Here is a 19,292-nt window from a genome sequence, read left to right on the forward strand (position 1 = left end):
GGATGGATGGATGGATGGATGGATGGATGGATGGATGGATGGATGGATGGATGGATGGATGGATGGATGGATGGATGGATGGATGGATGGATGGATGGATGGATGGATGGATGGATGGATGGATGGATGGATGGATGGATGGATGGATGGATGGATGGATGGATGGATGGATGGATGGATGGATGGATGGATGGATGGATGGATGGATGGATGGATGGATGGATGGATGGATGGATGGATGGATGGATGGATGGATGGATGGATGGATGGATGGATGGATGGATGGATGGATGGATGGATGGATGGATGGATGGATGGATGGATGGATGGATAGATAGGTATGGGAAATGTTTTTATTGCAGCAGCTCAATAAAAAATAAAATAGCAATAGAACAAATGTATAAAATATACATACAAAATGAACACAAAATTAAATTAAAAAAATAAACACTGATCTAAGCAGTACTATAAAGTAGCATATTGTATATAAATTAGGTGTTGGAGGAATAGAATATTAAATAGGATCTAAATGTGAAATGAACAGCGTTCAAGTCCAGTAGTGCAATAGAAGCTGTGGATAGGAGAGTTATCTTTCAGCCAGAGGTGAATTATTATAGAGAGTAGTATCAAAACGAGTATAACATTTGAAAAGTGTGTTTGTGTGTGTAAAATGACCTTGTTCAAGTGCTGTTGTCTTGGTGGCAGCCTCTTCTGGTGGATATCCCAGACTCAGTTCTTCTATGTCAGAGGGAGGGGAGACAGCGCCCAGGTCCAGCTCATACCCATTGGGGTCTGATTCTATGGAATACTGACCCTGGGACCTCCAGCCCTGGATAGGCACCGGCCCCAGCTCCTCAGACGAGCTCTGGATGGGTTTAAATCCCCGAGGATCATCCCCCTGGGCGATGGCGTCCAGGTCCTCTCGGCTGTAGCTGATCTCTATGTCGCTGTCTTCGTCAGGGAATTCAGACTCGAAGCACTGAGTTCCTGTCGAGGCTTTGGTTTCGGCGCAGGACAGACTAGTGTCCACTTCATCCCCAATATTTCCCGCCCCCTTATCATCCCCGGCCTGCCCCTCTGGAAACAGAATATCTGCTGCGAAGGGGTCGCTGCCTTTGAAAGGGTCCGAAGCAAATCCACCTGGCAAACAGAGAATTCATAAAAAAGTCAGTGACATGTCTGAAATAATTTAATAATTTAGATCATATTGAAAACAAAGAGAAAAGCTGAACCAGGCCCCATGATACAAGCATCTCAACAACAGTAGCTGTACCAGTAAGAGTTGTGTCAGCAGCAGATAGAAACCCTGAAACCAAAAGCAGTGGTACATAAGTAAAATCAAATCAAAAGCTAAGCAATAGCCGCAAAATGTGCTACTATTTGAGCATTCATTATATATATATATATATATATATATATATATATATATATATACTGCATATGATGAAGTAATTTTAACAGGATTGTTGGTAAACAGCTTTTGCCCCTTAATTGGAGTGGATTAAAAGTATGAAGGACATGTACTTGCAAATTGTACTGAAGTTTAATACTTGAGTGAACGCAACCACTGTCTAAAGCATTATTAAACACAGTACTTAGCGTACACTAAATCTGTGCTGCAACATGAAACTGTGTTAGTGAAGCATTGAATCCATAATGATATAATACTTGCTTTTAGAGAGTTATAGTCGCAGTAAATGGTAAACAGAACACCTTAAAGGGAAATTAAGTGCAAATAACAAGTGTATTATTACTCACCAGATGAGTCAGTTTTAGGGAACAGGTCTTCATTGAAGAGGTCATCTACAAATCAATTACAAACAGGAAAAACCACACAAACATGTGTTTAGTTGCTTACTAAGACTGCAGCAGATCTGGTCACATGACTCATCCCCAGGGCAGTTGTTAGAGTTATAATCAGTATCAGCATCAGCATTTTTCTAATTGGGCCCTTTAATGATTTTAAAACGTCACAAGTCAGTTTTATCCACCAAAATAAAATCTTGTTTACTTGTACATGTCATCTTTAGTGGTTATTTACATAAAAATGTGAATTATTAGAAAAGTATTGATTGTAATTTGATTTGATTATTAAATTGAAATCGTTTTTTAGGGCATTCATTTAATAATTGTAATAATTATTAAAGGTATTTTTCAAACATATGTATTCATTCAAGTTTGTTGCCAAAAAAACACAAACGTTTGTTAAGATAAGAAAACTATATTTACAAGATTACATTTGAACACATGGTGTATAATATATCCGTGCCATGTTTGCGGAATAGAGCTTGAATGCACCACATTCCAGCTTTGGTATTTATTCAAGCATTACTGTACTGCCCACTGGATGCTAACAGCTATGTTAGCTAGCTCTCCTCCTGCCCATTTCAACAGGAATGTGTTATTCATAATGTAGCATCATTACCACAGAATTCAGCATGCGCTTATTTCATATGTCTGGTCTGGTTGGAAAGTGGTAAATAAATTCACTAGACCTCAGAAGTTCAACCTGTTTAAGCTTAACAATCTTCAAAACCGTAATTTTGTCTCGAAGTGCTTCAGTGGGAAGTCCTATCATCCTGCTGAGATACATACGCTCACTCTGACAGTGGGCGAAGGGGTCTGCTTGGTAGAAGTCCAGCTGGTTGACAGCGTTAGGACTAACAGTGGTCTGTTCCGTCTCTCTCTCTTCCTTCCCTTCATTGCTGAACAGCACGTCCTCTGGATCATCCTCTATGTCGGATCTGTCCATCTGTGAAAAAGGACAACACAGAGCTTTACAAACATTAGACAGGTGACAGTGTTTTCAGACACTTTGAATCATTACTGACTGTGTAACGATTCAAATCAGCATGTATGATTTCAGCCTGCAGAAATATGTTTATGTATTTCATATACTTTTCCTTTAACACAGCTGTATGTTTCACATATTTATGACATGTATAGTTAAAATGTTCATTTTAGACATGAATTACACATTTATATACAGTGCAACTCATATATTTCACTACTTTTGTGGACCAAAGACTTCGGTAAACCAAATCTAAAACACCCCAAAACTTGATGACATGTGTAAATCTGTGTTTTGACAAGAGTGTTAAAGATTTCCAAAAATCAATTGTCAAATGTTTAGCTTTAGAGCTAATTACCTCATCAAACAGTGCTTTAAGCTGAGTGACTTGTGTTTCTAGCAAGACCAGAGACTGTCCTGAACAATTTTATATGTAACACATGGGGTGCCATGTTATAACAACTATATTTAAAAGGTGATTTTGGAGACATCTAAAAATTGAGAAAATACCCTTAGACAGCCAGAGGGTTAACACGCTACCTTTGGTGAGCTGGTCCCACTGTCATCTGCTTCTTCTCTGGTATCTGCCAGATTATTGCTAAAAGACGAGCCACTGGCCCTCTGCACAGAGAGAAAGATATTTGAGAGAGATTTGTAACAGCAAATATACTAATTCACAGAAAAGAAAATTCAGATAAAGGTAGTCACACCTATCTAGCATTAAAAATGGCAGCTCTCATGCTTAAGCTGCCACACCCCAGTAGCACCATCTCTTTGCTATCATGATGCTGTTAGGCTGTGCAAACTATAGCCGTCTGAGTTGTAAGGTGTCCTTGGGTGCTTTGAAATGTGCCTCTAAATAAAATGAATTATTATTATCATTATTAAACATCACAATTAATCTTAAACATGCTGATTAACTGATGATTAAACTGAAATGAGAAATCAGGAAGTCTGGTTCATATTGTAACAATATTCAAAACATGCAAGAAGTCACTGCTGGGCAGATCTATCAAGAAAAGACACCATTAGGAAGAAGGCCCACAGGATCATTAGTCTGCTGCCGTCTGGCACAGCATCAGGACAAAAGCACCAGTGCGCTGAACAGTTCAATTTACATTCTGCTTTTATTTTATTTCACTCTATACTCAATAAGTATGTTGCATGTTGCATTGTTGGAGGTCCTAAGATTTACATTACCAAAACTACAATGTAGCTAATGTGCATATGATGATAAAGCTTCTAAAATGCTTGGAGTGTGGATTCAAAGCTCACTTCTAGGTAAACCTCACAGTCTGCACTAGCCATTACAATTAACTTAAGTTGCAAACACTTTTATTCTCTGCTCCTTCATTATCTGGTGAAGCGTTTCAAGCTTCAAGGGATGTCACTATACCTGCTAATAATGTGAGTCCAGTGTTGCTGCATCATTACTGTGATTTACCATGATGAGGTCAGCATAGGCCGGCAGTGATTGGCTCCTTCCCCAAGGCTTCATGGGAAGTGGATCGTCCTCTGTGGTGTCTGCAGGAGAGGTGGACTCCTCCAGCTGGCTCTCTGGAGTCATCGCACTTCCTGACAGAGAGCACAGCGTGTGCTCCTCCTGCAGGGAACAGAAGAGAATCAAATGTGAGGGAACAGTGACAGACTGAGGACTCTCTGAAAAACAAACTTAACAACAAAATAGGAAAACAGGACACTATCTAGAGCCTCGTTGTCACCCTGGACAGCACCCTATCCTTTGCACCACACATCAAAGACCAACGCAACATCTCCAGACTCCGCCCATCCCTGAATGAATCCAGCAAAGACATCTTGGTCCATACGTTTCAGATCAGCCGTATCAAGTCATCAGGTTTGTTCATCAATACTACTTACTGTCCCCCATACATACCTGCTTTTAAAGTATGTCTCTTTTTTCTGTCTTTGTTTTTACTTGTTCCATTATGATGTCATATTTTTCTGTTGAAATATCTTTATTGGTGGGCAAACAGATAGATTTCTTATTCAAACAGCACGTCATTATTTAGATTTATTTTGCTTGACTGGTCTAAAAGATAAATGTATATGCATTAAGATCCTTTCAGAGAAAAGCTATACATTTTTGCTATTTGTTTTGGCACAGTTACCTTTATTATAGGGACAAAAAATGATAGGGGGAGACAGAGGGGATGAGAAGAGTATTGGAACCCTGGTTGTGATCAAAGCGTTGAAACGGGGAGTAAGCCCTTGGCATATGAGCCGCTAGCTCAACCATCTTAGTGAGTTTCATAGCCCTTTCTAACAGTGCTGAGATAGAGGGGGATGAGACATGCTACAATGGGGGATCTGTTTGGTATTTTGAGCAAAACACTTCACAGACATGCTTTGTATATATATGGACCTATAATATATGGTTCAAATATAGTATAATAGGAGGCCTTTAACACACTCATTCATCCAGAGCAGTCGTGTAATGTAACCAAGTACATTTACTCAAGTACTGTACTTAAGTACAATTTTTAGGTACTTGTACTTTACATGAGTATCTCAATTTTCTGCTACTTTGTACTTCTACTCCACTATATAATCAACACTTCAATAAGAATATAGCTACACCTGGATTTAGGTCCCAAACTACCCAGCCGTAAACAACAAAATAAAAACACTGTTACCAGCTGTGATAAATATATTTATGCGTCAATAAATATGAATTAAGACCTATGATATACAGTATATCAGAGAATAATTCACACAGGTGCAGAGATGCACGCGCCCCCCCCGTACCTGCAGGATCTCTTCATAGGACTGTCTGATGGAGTCTTGCAGGGGGGTGTCCCTCTCTCCAGCTTCCTCCACCTTCCTCTTGGCCAGCTTCACCTCATCCCTGAGCCTCTTCAGCCTCCACCTGACTCTGGCCAGCTCTCGCTCGTACTCTTCCACCTGGCTCTCCTTCACCACCTCCTCCGCCTGCAGGGATAGGATCTGGCAGGAAATACAGAGATAGAGATCATTAGTCATTTCCTGTCACAGACTCTGAGAAGGAGCACGGTTGACATGAACTGGCAGGGAAAATGCACTTTGTACTGTTGTTTTAAAATAATATTATCACTATTGCAAATATATTTTAAGGGATTATTTATGTATTGTTATTTTTTACTCTGACCAGAGACTCAAGAGACCTAGGGAGGCTTTTAAATCATAATGATAATATTATTCTGAGACTTTTTATAAGCGTCTTGGGTGGCTGTGTATGCTTTTTATGCATTAACCACATAAAGATTAGGTTTAAAATATAAGAAATTAAAAAGTACTTGTTGTCTATAGTTAAACAATGTTGTGCCAAGTACTCCAATTACTGTACTTACGTACTATTGTGAGGTACCTGCTACTTAATACATCTAGTGCACTTCATTTCAGATTCACAACTCAAGTATTATCAAAAAAATGATCATGTGTTCTTAAAAGTGAAGATGAAACCTTTTGATCTGGAGTTTATAAAAAGGTAAATGAGTCGCAGGATTGTAATGTTTGAGCTTATCAATAATATGAGCTGTGTTTCCAGCGTGTAAACTGCGGAACCTCATCGCAGTCTAACAGTGGCTGGGAGATATAGAGCCTACGTCCCGCCCTTCTACTTCCGACCCATGGGACCTTATTTCGGAAAAAATATGTATTGTAGTCAATGGAGAGAGAAAAAATATTTGACCCCGTTTGAATTGTGCCATGAATTACACGTATGAGGTTTTGTCAATTTAAAAGATTTTTGCAAGTCAAGAAAAAGAAAGTTCTTGTGTAGTAACACTTATTTTGTGTGAAACCGCTCAATGAACTACATCTCTGGTCTTGCACAATACACGTCACCAACACCAAAAGCGAAACAACGAGCAAGACCCATTGCTGGTACGCCTACAACTTGGTACGAAGCACACAGGCATCTTGTTAAAGTCATCTTCATAGCTCTTATATTTAGTGGAGGGAAAACATGGTGACATCAGTTATGACATGCGACTCTTGGAATTGTAGTATTTCTAGTTGTGCATTTTCCTAGCCTTAGCCTATAATTCAATTATGACAAACTGATTTTCTTGACTTGGAAATTATTTCTTAAGATTGACAAACATCATGTGTAATTCATGGCACAATTCAAATGGGATCAAAAAATAATTTCTCTCTTGCCATTGACTACAATACATATTTTTTCCGAAATAAGGTCCCATGGTGGTCCACCGGAAAGGGAGGGACTTAGGCTCTCTATATTATGCAGTGAGTCAATGTGTGGACCAACTAGCCATGAAGCTAGCTACCCTGCATGTAGAATGTAAGAAAGCTAATGAGGAGTTATTGTTTAGCCTTCAACTCCTCTGTAGCTTGCATCCTTTGAATTAAAAAAAAAGTATTGCTTAGTGGATAACTGAAATAAGTACATAACAATTTCAAAATCAAGTAAAACCAATTGTACAGCTGCGGAAAAAATGAAAGGACCACTCCAAATGTTTCTTAAATCTTTATCTCTACATGTTTGGCAGCCATTCGTGTGTCTGTTGAATTCCAACACAGAGAAATGTTGTCAGTAGTTTATAGAATACAAAAAAGGGTAACAGCTTTAACAAAATCTATAATTCAAGTTTTTAAAGTGAAGTTTAGTTGCTATAAGATCTATTTCTTTGACAATAAAAGTTTGGTACATAAATATGTTGTCCCGAACTACTCAATAGCTAGACATAAGAGACCTTTGCCATAACTGTTTTTTAAATACAATTCTAATAATAGCTTTATATAGCTTTTAATCCCTCAAATACTGGAAACGTATACACCTTTAATAAGTATTGCATGTGCTTAATTTGGTAGTAAAGTGTGAATTCGTTCTTTAAAAATATCCAGAACCCTTGTCGAAGCAAACATGAATGCAGCATCACAGACGAAGAAACCCTCCAAAAGAAACTGCAAGCATTTTAAAGGTAGCTACACATCAGATATAACAGCTACCTCATTTGTACACAGTTTTAAATGTATCGGGGTATCGGGCTAACCCTAACTGCTCGTGCATTACCTTCTGACTCTCTTCATAGCACATCTGCCGTGTTTCCTTCACTTGCTGCACCAGCTCCTCTTTGTGTGTTTCTAGGTTCACCAAAGTCTCCTCCAGCTCCTTACGGTCCGACTGCTGCTCCTGAAGCTCCAAGTTCTCTACTGTCACTGCATTCTCCAGCTCCTGCGCACACACACACACACACACACACACACACACACACACACACACACACACACAAATGCAAACGATCACGCACACGCAAACACACACAGGATTTAATAGTGATTCAAACTTAAATATGGTCTGATAGAACATGAATGAAGATGCACAAACACACACACACACACTCACACACCCACACACTCACACAGGGGCAGTTGTTATCAGCCCATTGGAGGGACGTTACCAGCCTTATGGATATGCACGGAGGCCCTCAAGGTCAAATCACAAAAACATGTAACAAAACACAACGTTTAACCGATTCAAAAAACATTTTCAGAGAAAACATTTGAAAAAACACAACACCATTTATAAAAAACAGCACCATCTCAAAATCACAATATTTCACAAAACACCATGACATTTAAAACATCACAGCATTTCAAAAACACTCAACAACATTTTAAAAACCACAACATCCCAAACAGAGTCACATTTCTTATCATTTTAAAAACCAGGACATTTCAAAAAACACAACAGCAAAAGGACATGGTTCCTGGTCGCTGTTTCGATGTCTGTCTAAACCAGGGGTATACAACAACAATTAAACAAGGTCAAGTTAGAGAGAATGTCCTCAGGCAAACGTCCGGAACATCAAAATGTCTTACTGGCGTTATGAATAAGTGTGATATATTAGCTGTGATTTAGTAGCTGTATCAACGTCTGCATGAAATCAACAAACAAACAAAGTACAACTCAAAAACAACAATATTTATTGTCTCTTGAATTATACAGATATACAGTATAAGACTGCAGATCGTTTTGATGTTGCACTCGGGCTGCATTTACAATTAAATAGAGAAAACAAATAAAATAGCTTTTGAAAATGTGTGCATCTTAAAAGAGCTTCATTTTAGAACGTTTCAATAAAGAGCAGCAGCAGCAGCTTGAGTTTCCCTTTCTCTCTGTTAACGTTTCACATCTTAACAGTTTCAGCCAATTATAGAACATATCAGTCCGAACACATCATAACAATGGAACAGTTTTAAGGTTGTCTTCCTGTATATTCCACTCTCTCTCTCTTTCCCGGTAACTCGTCTCTCCCCTCACTCTTCTCTCCGCCTTCTCTCTCCCCGCACTCTTCTCTCCGCCTTCTCTCTCTGTCTCCCGGTAACTCATCTCTCCCCGCACTCTTCTCTCCGCCTTCTCTCGCTCTCTCCCGATAACTCGTCTCTTCACTCACTCTTCTCTCCACCTTCTCTCTCACTCTCTCCCGTTAACTTGTCTGTTCTTCTTGAGTTTATCTCCCTGTATTGTTCACTGGTACCTTTCGCCCCGTTGCCGCTGGTTAAAATGGAATTGTCCCGTCAAAATGAAAATCCCTTATTAATGTATTGATTATAGGTCCGGGTCCGTATAGGGTCCGGACCGCGGTCCGCCTGTTAGTGAACTATGGTAAAAACCAATGAAAGTACTTCTTCTTTTGAGTGTAGACCCTCTCCTATCCGTGTTGCAGCAGCTGTACGCTCATCATCTACATAATCTTTAGTATCAAAGTGGTCCAGAGCTTTGTGTCTTTATAGTGCAGTGGGACGGATTCATTTTAATGGAACAGATATGGACTATAAAAATCATTTTTTCAGCATAGATGTTTTGATAGTACTACTCATCCATTTCTTTTTTTAGCTCTGTGATATACTGTATCTGCAATGATATCCTGTTCTTTTCTGTCTGCCTGTGGACAAGGAGACTGCACACCTTTTCATTCTTTTTTATAAATTCTCTAAAACATCATGTTTAGTAGTAACACTGACATGCCACATTTCTGAGCAGCCTATAATAGTCTGGAGCAGGGGTCTCCAACCTTTTCCCCTCTGAGAGCTACCTCTAAAGAAAAACAATTACGGAGAGCTACTTGTGTTTTATATCATGTGTAACATTTATTCACACGTATCTAAATCCCTGAATAAGGTTTCGTTTGGCACAAGCATATACGGAACATACATCCAACACTCACTATTTGTGTAAGAACATTAATACTCAAATTAAACTCAAAGTCTGCACGTCAAACATTTCTTTCTCTTTTCAACATATTTTTTTTGCATGAACATCTTCAAAATATTGGCAGCCAATACTCACACTCAAAATACAGAAATGTCACTAAATATGTATCAGTATGCATTTCTTTCTTTTCAGCTATCACTGATAAACTCACATTTTTTGCACAACATTTACAACACACTGACACTTTGTCAAAACATAACTCACACCTTTGAAATCACATAGGCTACTATTGATGTTGAACAATTATAACTTCTTAACTTTGTCCACATCACACTTTCAGTCATTTATTCACTAGCCTACATATTCAGTCAAGCACCTTTAGTTAGTGAGATACCTGGCACTGCATGGTGCCAACAAGAGAGCTGTATGCTGGAATATACCCACTTAGATTCACTCCTATGGAGTCTTTCAAATGTTCATCTGTCAGTCTTGTTCTGAACTTAGATTTGATGACATTCATGTCAGAAAAAGAAGATTCACAGAGGTATGTAGACCCAAACAAAGCAGCTGTCTTCAGAGCTGCTTGACACAGATTCTTATAGTTTTCTGGCTCAACCAAGCTCCAGAAATGTTCAGCATGCTGTTGAGATTTCAGCTGTATGTCGTTTTGGAGGTTTAAAAGTTCCATTTCCATTTCCACAGGATCGATACAGAAAAGGTCTGCCATCTGCCCAGAAATCTGACTAATGTCCACATTCATGAATGGGTTGGCAATTAATGTCACACAGGGCTCAAGTCTCTCAAAGTCTCTGAACCTGTCTGCAAACTCCTGGCCAAGCTTGATCAAGAGGTCACAGTACTTCTCTGTGTTCAAAGCATCAGCTACCCCTGCATGGGTTTCCAAAACCTTTGTGACAGAGGGGAAATGCTGGAATCTTTTGGCCTTCAACTGCTGGATGAAAAAGGCCAGTTTTTCGCTGAACGCGTTAACAGCACTGATCATGTTGCAGACGTCTTTCTCTTTACCTTGCAACTGTACGTTCAAGTTATTCATTTTCTCAGTTACATCTGTCAAAAACGCAAGATCAAGGACCCACACTGCATCAGATAACAAGGTGGTGTCCTCCCCCCTCTCTTCCAAGAAAATCTTGATTTCACCCAGCAAGGAAAAGAAACGTTGCAGTACCCTAACCCTAACCCTTACCCTTACTGAGCCATCTGATGTCAGTGTGGAGCAGGAGATCTCCATAGGCCACAGTGCATTCCTCCAGGAATTGCTTGAAGGTCCTGTGTTGCTTAGTCTTTGCTCTGATGGAGTTGATAATCTTGACAACCGGCTCCATGACATGTTCAAATCCCATGACCTTCGCGCATAAAGCCTGTTGGTGAATTATGCAATGGTAGGTGAGAAATGGCGGAAACTCCGGGTCTGCTTTGCATCGGGCAATAAATCCAGAGTGACGACCTGTCATCGCTGGTGCTCCGTCAGTGGTTATTGACACCAGCTTTTCAATAGGGATCTTCTGTTCCGTGAAGTAGTTCTTCACAGCATTGTAAATATCGACTCCCCTTGTTGTAGTTTTCAATGAAAGTAAAGTAAAAAACTCTTCATGCGCAGTGAAATCATCAAAAACCATGCGGATGAAAACAGCCAGCTGGGCTGTATCGCTCGCGTCAACAGATTCATCCAGCTGAATAGAAAACCATTTACACCTGTTAATGTCAGTTTCCAACTGTCTTCCCGCATCCACAGCCAGTGCAGACACTCTCCTTGCCATTGTATTTGCACCAAGTTGTACATCAGCAAAAGCAGACAATATTTCTTACATTTATGGTCCTTGAATAACGTTTCAGCCACCGCGGTCATGGCCTCCTTTACAACACTGCCATCAGTGAAGGCCTTTTTGCGTTTTGTCAGGATGTGCGCCACTTTAAACGAAGCCTCCGTACAAGCAGTAGCCTTCTGTGCTGGTCTGGTAAAAACAGACTGCTGTCGTTGTAGCTGTATTTTTAGGTCCTTTATCTTTTCTTTTCGTAGATTGCTACCAGCGGGAAAGTTCCGTGAGAAGGTGCTGTGGTGAAATGGCGCTCCACATTGCATTTTTTACCGACCGCCACGCTTACTCCACAGATCAAACAAACACACTTGTCCTTTACACTTGTGAAACAAAAGTCTATTTCCCAATTCTCGTGAAAAAAGTATGTTTTCCGCCTCTTGTAGCATTCAGCGGCCATGGTCAAGCTAATGCTGCGTTCGGTGTTTGCCGCGTTTACATCGGAGGTTGGAGGTCGGAACTGGGAGTGACGTCACATTCGAGGTCGGAAAGTTGGAAAAGATGGACGCGCCTTGTTTACAGATTTAGCAATTACCTCGGGTTAGCCATTGTTAGCAATACCGGTTGATAACAGCGCTCTGTGTCATATTTTGTGAAAACAAATATCGTAGCAACATATCTTCAGATAGAAGATGAGCGGTACTTTATGTACAGGTGACAAATGAAATTGGCATATTATGAAAATGTGTGTTTAAATCTTATATATACAGTCTATGGTTTAAATGTAAACTATTTGGCGAGCTACTTTGAAAGTTAAACTTAATATTATTGCTTTCAACTAACCTAATACAGTTCAAATTTGTTGACATAATACATTTAATTTAAGTCAACATTTCAGTTTTTTCAGTGTGGCTCGGGTTCAAAGACATACAGTATAAATCCAAAAATATATATAAATCCTAAACATAATTTCAACATATGTTTACATCTACATCATATCACAATAAAGAAAATAAAAGTGTTTTTTTGCAGCTGGCCTCTACTCTTTAGGTCATTACAGGTGAGAAAGGATCCCTGGTAAATTGATCATTGCCATGATATGACATAGAAATGAAATAAATCAACAAGCCAGAAAGTAAACCTGGGGCCTTCAAACCTCCCTGAGGGGCCCGAGCTGTGTCCAGTAGTAATCCAGACCTGCACAGAGCAGTGTACAGCTTCACACAGCCTTCATATTTTACAGCATCATGACATCACATGAGAGCATCATGGGAAATGCAGTGATGGAGGAATCCCGAACTGGAGGCTCCATAAATACACACGACCCTACCTGCTGTCCGTGTCCCGTCCACATCCTGTACAGTACCACATCAACACAGAACACACTCACACAGATGTATTACACACACAAACATGCACACACCAGAGCGAGGTGCTGCGGTCTTCTTACTCTGATCTCCGTTGCCTTGGCGAGGACCCTCTCGTCCGTTTCCACGACGTTGGTGTCCCTGGGAGACGACCAGCAAAGGAGACAGGAGTGTTTAAGGAGGAAGGAAAGGGAGCACTCGTTCTTCCAGTCTGCCTTCCCTCCATCCTGCCCTCCCTCCCATGATCCCTCTATTTTTTCCTGCTTCACTGCCTTCTCCTCCATTGCTGCCCTCGCTGGCTGTTGCTACACTGCAGAGGAGGCGGAGCCGCTCCGTGAACGTGTGTGTGTGTGTGTGTGTGTGTGTGTGTGTGTGTCCGGGGTGCACACAGGCAGAATGCACCAATGTGAGAATGGAAAGGGAGAGGGGGATGAGTCAGAGTCAAAACACTAGTGTATGTCTATCCATCCATAGGAGAATGTATTTCCTCCCCCTTAGTCTCCTCCTTTCATATCTCTCCTCCTCCTTCCTTTTCTCACCTCCTACCATCTCCTCTAGTCCTCACACATTTCCCAACTACTCCTCCCCCCTCCATCACCATCACTGAACACTGCAGTATGCATCAGTCTCTCTCTCTCACACACACACACACACACACACACACACACACACACACACACACACACACACACACACACACACACACACACACACACTGAAAACAGAGGGTGAGCCATTCATAAATACATCAGAGCAGCAGTCTGTACAGGCAAATGTTTTAAACAATCAATATTCATTCACGTCGTAATCATAATTAGATGATAAATGTAACACTTTTGTATTTTAAACACAATAATTATGTGTTAGTGTATACTTCATTATAATCTAATCAAAGGCATGAATGTAGTGATATTAAAATAAGATAATTGTATTCATAGAGAGCTTATCACACACTAAACAAATATTTTTTAAACCGCATTCATTTATGTATTTATTTGGTGCCACTTGAGAGGGCTAAATTCATTTTTGAAGATGAATAACTTGCTTAATTGTTGAGTGCTTGTATCTAGTTTCATTTTTTAAAATATTTTTTAACTGAATTTATTGAGATTTCTTAGAATCAGCTTAGTGACAAAAAATTCAATGTGATAAGTTAAACCTTTTGAATAAGTAGTGGCTGCAAATTAAGGTTTGGTCACTTTCTAAATTAAAAATTATGAACATGAGGACATCCATAGATAGATATCTAAAAAGTATCTGCTGATAGCTCCATAGCTGAACAAATAAACCTCCATATTACACAGGTTTGTTGTCTGGAATGACATTAAAAATGACAGTATAACAAAACTACAACCAGCTGTTTTAAAAAATAAAGAAATCAAGTTCCTTTGCCCTGTAGTGTTTCTTATGATGAAATCCACCAATCATTTTAAAGCAAAAAAATGACAAAGTTTGTGACCCTGTTGGAAACGAACGGCTGGAGCTCACCTTCCCATTTTACAGCTTCAGATTACTTCATAAAAAATGGGAGTTCAGTAGCAGTGATTGACAGGTTAGACTTTCCTCAACTCTGATTGGTCTGTTACTCTTTGAGTAATATAGCGGGACGCAGCGGAACCAGATTTCTTTTTCCACGCACTTCTGTCAGGATTGCAAATATGACAAAGTTATGTTTGCAAGTTTGAGTTACTGCAGTTCAAACAATGAACCCTATAAATAAGAAATTACACTAAATACTGTTTTATTAAATCTAATGCTTTGTCTTGTAGGGTCACCCTTACTTAACCCTACCCATGAGTGTCTTTCTAAACAATGTAAGAAAATACAGAACATACTAGATTTTACACACATGAGGTGATGTAGTGAGGTGTTGTTTAGCCGGTCCAAAAGTCAACCTCCCAAAGTTTCATTTCCTGCTACATGGCAAGTGAAGCAGTTGGAACCAGCTTCCTACATCAGAATCCATGTATTTATTGAAGACACGTCAATCCCTTCCATTTCAGTGTGAGCTTTGACAGTGTGAGCAGTTTCGCTGCAGCTCCTGTGTCACTATAATGTGAGCCGCTGTCCATGAGTAGAGCCGTTAACCCAGTTACTGACAGGAAGCACGGATTTCTTCATGTGTTCATTCGGCCATGTAATGATGCTTCAGTTGTCAAGTATGCCAATTCAGCTGCTCTGATCTTTACAAGAATACATGGTTCTAAAATACTTAATCAGAAATGGACTTAAGTACATTAGTTTGGAATATACATGACTATTTGATACAGGCATTTAATTTCAAAAAGGTCTTCAGTTCGGGTCGATCTGCTGATGCTGATGCTGATGCTGCGTCTGCATCTGAATTTAAAGCCTTTTGAGGTGTGAGGCAATATGTGTAATGGTCCAGATTGCTGACACAGAGAATAGTTTATTGACCAGAGCACAATGTTGTGTGATAGAAAGCAGGGGTTAGTGCTTTATGCAGGATTTGATTGTATATATCGAAATGGAAATATCCTTCCCCTTAAGGTATTCTGTCAGATTGATTTAAAAGAAGAACACAGAACAAGTGATTTACTGATACAGTGGGGCAAAAAAGTATTTAGTCAGCCACCAATTGTGCAAGTTCTCCCATTTAAAAAGATGAGAGATGCCTGTAATTTTTATCATAGGTACACTTCAACTATGAGAGACAGAATGGGGGAAACAATCCAGGAAATCACATTGTAGGATTTCTAATGAATTAATTGGTAAATTCCTCGGTAAAATAAGTATTTGGTCACCTACAAACAAGCAACATTTCTGGCTCTCACAGACCTGTAACTTCTTCTTTAAGAGGCTCCTCTGTCCTCCACTCGTTACCTGTATTAATGGCACCTTTTTGAACTCATTATCAGTATAAAAGACACCTGTCCACAACCTCAAACAGTCATACTCCAAACTCCACTATGGCCAAGACCAAAGAGCTGTCAAAGGAGACCAGAGACAACATTGTAGACCTGCACCAGGCTGGGAAAACTGAATCTGCAATAGGTAAGCAGCTTGGTGTGAAGAAATCAACTGTGGGAGCAATTTTTAGAAAATGGAAGACATACAAGACCACTGCTAATCTCCCTCGATCTGGGGCTCCACGCAAGAGCTCACCCCGTGGGGTCAAAATGATCACAAGAACGGTGAGCAAAAATCCCAGAACCACACGGGGGGACCTAGTGAATGACCTGCAGAGAGCTGGGACCAAAGTAACAGAGGCTACCATCAGTAACACACTACGCCGCCAGGGACTTAAATCCTGCAGTTCCAGACGTGTCCCCCTGCTTAAGCCAGTACATGTCCAGGCCCGTCTGAAGTTTGCTAGAGGGCATTTGGATGATCCAGAAGAGGATTGGGAGAATGTCATATGGTCAGATGAAACCAAAATAGAACTTTTTGGTAAAAACTCAACTCGTGGTGTTTGGAGGAGAAAGAATGCAGAGTTGCATCCAAAGAACACCATAGCTACTGTGAAGCATGGGGGTGGAAACATCATGCTTTGGGGCTGTTTTTCTGCAAAGGGACCAGGACGACTGATCCGTGTATAGGAAAGAATGAATGGGGCCATGTATCGTGAGATTTTGAGTGAAAACCTCCTTCCATCAGCAAGGGCACTGAAGATGAAGCGTGGCTGGGTCTTTCAGCATGACAATGATCCCAAACACACCGCCAGGGCAACGAAGGAGTGGCTTCGTAAGAAGCATTTCAAGGTCCTGGAGTGGCCTAGCCAGTCTCCAGATCTCAACCCCATAGAAAATCTTTGGAGGGAGTTGAAAGTCCGTGTTGCCCAGCGACAGCCCCAAAACATCACTGCTTTAGAGGAGATCTGCATGGAGGAATGGGCCAAAATACCAGCAACAGTGTGTGAAAACCTTGTGAAGACTTACAGAAAACGTTTGACCTCTGTCATTGCCAACAAAGGGTATATAACAAAGTATTGAGATGAACTTTTGTTATTGACCAAATACTTATTTTCCACAATAATTTGAAAATTAATTCATTAAAAATCCTACAATGTGATTTTCTGGATTTTTTTTCCTCATTCTGTCTCTCATGGTTGAGGTATACCTATGATAAAAATTACAGGCCTCTCTCATCTTTTTAAATGGGAGAACTTGCACAATTGGTGGCTGACTAAATACTTTTTTGCCCCACTGTATATGTGTGCTACATCAGACAGAAGGACGTTCCTTTTTAGCTAAATGTAATGACTACATGGAGGTACTCACTAGCGAAATAGCGCTATCAGAGTGCTATCAGACAAATGCAGCTCTGCAGCTTTATAGCCCCTTTAAATCAGCTCTCATGGCACAGTCACTCAACAGTGTAATCTCAACCATGTTGCAGCTGCTTTTTTAAGAAGCGGGTGGAGACCTAAGCAGAGCTAAGAGAGAGTGAATTTTTGACTTAGGCTACACCTTCATGGGGACACAAACATGACTACACTAAATGATGCTGTTGTTCTGGGTCTGCTGGATGAGTCAATGTGCAAAAGGGGCCCCGTATCATCATAAATAAGCAGAAACTGCAGATATATGGATATTGATGTTCATCTGAGCCCATTATTTAAAAGACATTTTAGTACAAAGATGCCATACCAGATTTAAGTTTCCAGGCCCGTGCAAGAAGATTTTTACCTTGTAAAATGTTCCGCTGACTAAACAGAATCTTAATGACCATTTTTTAAGACAAACTGAGGGATCATGAAGATTGCAGATGTTATGTGTTCATTTAATTATGACCTAATCACAGTTTTTTTCAACAATCAAATATCAGTAATAGCTGGGTTAGGTAATTGATCTATTAGTTGCTTATTAGCCTACTGCTGATACTTCTATGAGTAATTAAAGGAACATTAATTTGGCTGAGTGAGGATAATTTTAAAATAATTTACATACTGTTGGGAAGTTTAATCTAGTCACAATGGATATGTTTTGGATCACAATTCGATCTCAAAAATAATAATTAAATAAAATATAATGGACTAAAATGACAAGCGTTTCCTCCATAATGTTTTAAATTAGGATAACATGGAAATACTCAGTTGAAGACGAACATTTTAAGAGCTTGAGTAAGTGTAATTTGGTTATTACCATAGACTTCATATACAGGTTATTAGCCCCCAGGTAGGGTTAGTGATGCTACATTTGGCAGATAGCTATGTCCCAGAGGCTAATGATGTCTGTTTAACAGACTTTGTGTAGGCCCTGTGTAACTGCAGACTACAACTAGTTTACTTAATCAAGCCTAAATTTACTCTCAATTCAAAGCCTCCATTTACGTTTAAGTGTGTTTAAAGTTTAAAACCGCCTTAGCCTATTATGTTTTGGGAAAGGACTGATGGGAATACAGCTAGAACATACTTCTTTTATAATTCTGGAAGAGCGTTTAAACGTTACCCTTCATCCTTCGGGTTCCTCGCGCGCGGTGTCCTCAAGCAGTCCAAAATAAAACGCATCATTACTGCAGTGCTCGCGCTCTCATCCTCTGACTGTCGCCTCCGTTACCGACAGGGCTCGTGCAGCAGTAGCGGCAAACCTCACTGCAGGTTACCGGACCGTCCTTAAACTCTCTGTCTGCTCACGGTTAACTAAAGACCATAACCAAAGGAAGGGTGAAGACCGTTTGCTGTGACTATAGACTGTGGGCTGTGACACAGTGCAGTCACTCTGGCGGCAGAACAGCTGCAGGTACAGCATTCAGGACTTCCTGTTCAGCCTTTCAAAATAAAGTCCTACAGCATGTCATTGTCAGCGCATAAATGAATGTGGAGGAAGTGAGCTGAAATGCTACACATAAGCAATGGTACAAAATAAATGTAGTGGAGTAAAAGTACACGATTCACCTCTGAATTGTAGTGTAGTCAAAGGAGTAGAAATACTCAAGTAAATTGCAAGTACCTCCAAATTGTACTTAAGTACAGTACTGAAGTAAATGTCCAAGGGCCTACCGAGGTGTTCCTGAGCAAGGCACCGTTCCCTACACTGCTCCCCGGGCGCCGTACATATGACAGCTGACTGCTCCTAACACTAGAATGTTTTTAAGAAAATAAAGTAAAATATAGATAATTGTCCAATGCTTAGTAAGAGAAAATATTATAAGAATGTCTTTAGTTAGACTTCAAATAACTACATTCCCAATAGCAATTTGTTGTAAATATGCACACTAAA

General features: G+C 40.1%; 1 protein-coding gene across 1 annotated transcript in view; it reads right to left on the reverse strand.

Moving 5' to 3' along the window:
* LOC134865964 (uncharacterized) overlaps window positions 1-18,762 on the reverse strand; it is a 31,816-nt gene extending 13,054 nt beyond the window's left edge. The window contains exons 1-10 of the mRNA XM_063885835.1: window positions 18,522-18,762; window positions 13,194-13,251; window positions 7,824-7,985; window positions 5,558-5,755; window positions 4,236-4,394; window positions 3,332-3,412; window positions 2,596-2,752; window positions 1,759-1,803; window positions 1,274-1,306; window positions 676-1,140 (exon numbers count right to left, since the gene is read on the reverse strand). Coding sequence (XP_063741905.1) covers window positions 676-1,140; window positions 1,274-1,306; window positions 1,759-1,803; window positions 2,596-2,752; window positions 3,332-3,412; window positions 4,236-4,394; window positions 5,558-5,755; window positions 7,824-7,985; window positions 13,194-13,251; window positions 18,522-18,583 — 1,420 coding nt within the window. The 5' untranslated portion in view covers window positions 18,584-18,762. The remainder of the gene's footprint in view (window positions 1-675; window positions 1,141-1,273; window positions 1,307-1,758; window positions 1,804-2,595; window positions 2,753-3,331; window positions 3,413-4,235; window positions 4,395-5,557; window positions 5,756-7,823; window positions 7,986-13,193; window positions 13,252-18,521) is intronic.
* Window positions 18,763-19,292: the final 530 nt, after the last annotated feature.

The sequence above is a fragment of the Eleginops maclovinus genome, chromosome 6, assembly GCF_036324505.1.
Source record: "Eleginops maclovinus isolate JMC-PN-2008 ecotype Puerto Natales chromosome 6, JC_Emac_rtc_rv5, whole genome shotgun sequence".
In the NCBI taxonomy this organism is placed as follows: Eukaryota; Metazoa; Chordata; class Actinopteri; order Perciformes; family Eleginopidae; genus Eleginops; species Eleginops maclovinus.